The following is a 2908-nucleotide window of genomic DNA, read 5'->3' as shown; positions in this document are numbered from 1 at the left end:
CCCTGGGTCTGCGTGTGTGCATGTTTGCTTGTGCAGTGTGTCTCTGTGTTGCCATGTGATGGACTGGTGATGTGCAGGGTGGTCTGTAGCTAAAAGACAGCTGGAGACGGCCACCCCAGCCCCGCCTGACAACAGTCAGCATCATACCGCACAGACTAATGGTGCCAGCTCAGACGTTAGGTCAAAGATTTGCTAATCACAAAAGCAAAGCAATATTAACACAGGGATCAGCAAACATATTTAATTTTTCAATAACAAATGAAAAGATCAACTAGTCAGACTCAGACTGACTCGCAGTTATATTTAAAGGGACAGTTGCTCTTTCAAGTTTTAATCAGAAATGTTCACAAGCAGCCTTTCTCTGGAGAACCCCCCAGAAGAATCACACAGTCCCATCTGACAGGAGTTTGTTGTATTTTAAGCAAATAGCATCTGCTAGTGAGAAGCTGCCAGCTGACGTTGTCCCCTTGTCCTGTCCCTGTTAGACAGTTTCCCAGCTTTCCTGTCCAGTGGCGACAACTGCTATCTCTGTCGCTTGAACTGGCTGTCATCCGTGCACATTAGCAGGGCCGGTCGCAGTGTGACAGCAGGCCAGGCTCTGCAGAGCGGATAAAGATAGGAAGTGGTGTCAGAGGCTTCAGAGGGAGGCTGCCCAGAGATCTGACACCAAGGTCGAGGTCTGTGATTCAAGTTAATTGAGCCGAGTGAGGCCCGTGATAAGAGAGCAGGGAGTCCTTTGAAGCGGAGTCTGCGCTTTCTGACTCTCACAGCATGGCTAACATTATTACCTGTGAACTATATCTGTGATTTCAATCCTTTCTTACAACACAAGCCTCCGGTAATTGGACACCAGTTATATGGACAGCACTTCACTGAGTCCAACACCTTATCTTACCTACGCACAAGCATACTTTCACACTTCAATCTTCATCCTTACTGTGGCTGATTTTCTCTCGTTCTGCATTTTAGGAATTGCATTACAGTAGGAACCGTCCCCATGGGGAAGATCTTCATTTGAAACATCTGACAATCATTCTTTAAACCAGTTTTATCTTTTCCTACCGTTGTGCTTACACAACGTAGCAGCTGAGCTCTGACGTGACTTACTGGCCACCTCCAGCGATGCCTTGCGACTGACGGCCTCACCCAGGTAGTTGCGTGCCACACACACATAAACGCCTTCGTCGGGTTTGCTCTTCCTTCCGTGCACAATTCTCAGGAAGAAGAGGGACCCGCTGGGCAGCAGCATGCGGTGGGATCGAGGGTCATCTTTATCCGTCTCCACCCGCTCGCCATCTTTGTACCACTCTACTATGGGCATGGGCCGCCCCTCAGCCTCACAGTTGAGTGTGGCTGGTTCTCCCTTGGACACGATTAAATCAGACGGATGCTTGATGATCCGAGGAGGAGCATCCTCTAACCTGAGACGAGATCCTGACCAAGACAGGAAGAAACACAGGATTAAAGGTGGACTCGTTGCCATGATGGAAAAGCAAATATCATTTTAGAAAATGCGGAAAGAATGAGAGACTGATGTAACACAGACTTCAACGGTGCCATTTACGCAACAGTTGTGCTTCCGGTTTAGAGCAGGACCTTTAGATCATTACGAGACAGATGTACAGAGTGTGGCAGGGTGCAAGAAGAACACACATGCCCTCCTTTAAACATCCAGACTTACACATGCCCAATTACAGACAAACATCTCATTTTAGACTCTAATTTCATGGTTAAAAAAACTATCTGTGAAGACAGTTAAACTCTCTGCATTGATTTGCAAGGCTAAAATATCACAAGCTGCAAATCCTTAGTCATGAATTTGGTTTCTCCACAGTGGCAGGCAGATGTATGTAGATCTGGCTTTATTCAACTTTAACTGCGCCCTGTCTTTCCTTCTCAAACTAAACCTAAATCCTGAACACAAACTCAAGCATCCATAGGTGTTAACCATACTATATTTTATCGTGCCGGCTAAGTGACAGCATAATACCAACAGCATGTAAGTCATGCCAGAGGTTTTTAGGTCTGTTCTTGAAGACATTTTGGATGTTTCTTCTTCCCTTTCACCTTCCAAGCTATGCTATTTTATAGCACAGTCTTCTGTTTCTCTTTGGGCCCTTAATAAAGCCTTACTGACCACATCTTTGTTTCAGAGCATTCACTAAAGAGATGTTACCTACAACTCATAGAGGTGCCATTAGAGGTTAGGGGTAACTCTCACTGGCTGGCTGGCCATTTGCCCCGTAGTTAATTAGTAACCCCAAACCACTTCCTAAAATTAATACATCTTTTCATACAGACTGCTATGAAAAAATTTATAAGCTATCTGTACATTTATGTTGTTATTTATGTATTTTAATTAATTATAGAGATTATTTCGATTATCTGAGGCTTTTATCTTTGTTTGGCTCAGCTTAGAAGTATGACCCGTTCTGACCCCTGATCAAACCAAAACAGCCAAAGGTGACCTAAAGAGCTGATATACTAAATACTGGAGTGTCAAAACCACATTTCCTTACAATAGACTATACAGTGAAGATTAATAACATCGTTTTAGTTTGAGCCTAAGGAAATTCCTCTATGGTCTAAAGGTAATAACTGAAAAGGTCCAGTGTGAAAAGACCAAAACTGCAAAGTTATTTGATGGTGAAAAAGAAAAATTACCAGCACCCCTCTCACTCTCCAGCTCAAAATCCAACATGGCTGCCATGGCTAGAGTGGTGACACTGAAACTCTCTGGGTCTGCAGACACATGCTTCTCCCCCAGGTAGGTGCTGAAGTTGTTTAGTGACTCCAGTGATGATCTTTTTCCTCAAGCCTGATAGTTTGTTTTTAGTCAGTTGACACACACACTAAAAGTTTCACTTTTTTTTTTTTTTTTCACATTTTCCAGGATATTTGTTTGGTG

At 43.9% G+C, this 2908-nt stretch overlaps 1 protein-coding gene across 1 annotated transcript; it reads right to left on the bottom strand.

Annotated features, from left to right (window-relative positions):
* Positions 1–437: 437 nt before the first annotated feature.
* Positions 438–1483, bottom strand: zgc:77784 (uncharacterized protein LOC402947 homolog). The gene is made up of 2 exons (XM_036134939.1): positions 1108–1483; positions 438–598 (listed from the first exon to the last, which is right to left on the bottom strand). Exons 1-2 carry the CDS (start codon positions 1481–1483, stop codon positions 561–563), a joined length of 414 nt encoding a protein of 137 aa, XP_035990832.1. The 3' UTR covers positions 438–560.
* Between the last annotated feature and the right edge of the window lie 1425 nt (positions 1484–2908).

Source organism: Fundulus heteroclitus, unplaced genomic scaffold, assembly GCF_011125445.2.
Source record: "Fundulus heteroclitus isolate FHET01 unplaced genomic scaffold, MU-UCD_Fhet_4.1 scaffold_95, whole genome shotgun sequence".
NCBI lineage: Eukaryota > Metazoa > Chordata > Actinopteri > Cyprinodontiformes > Fundulidae > Fundulus > Fundulus heteroclitus.
Note: the sequence above shows the minus strand (reverse complement) of the source record. Positions and strands in the feature narration are given on the sequence as shown.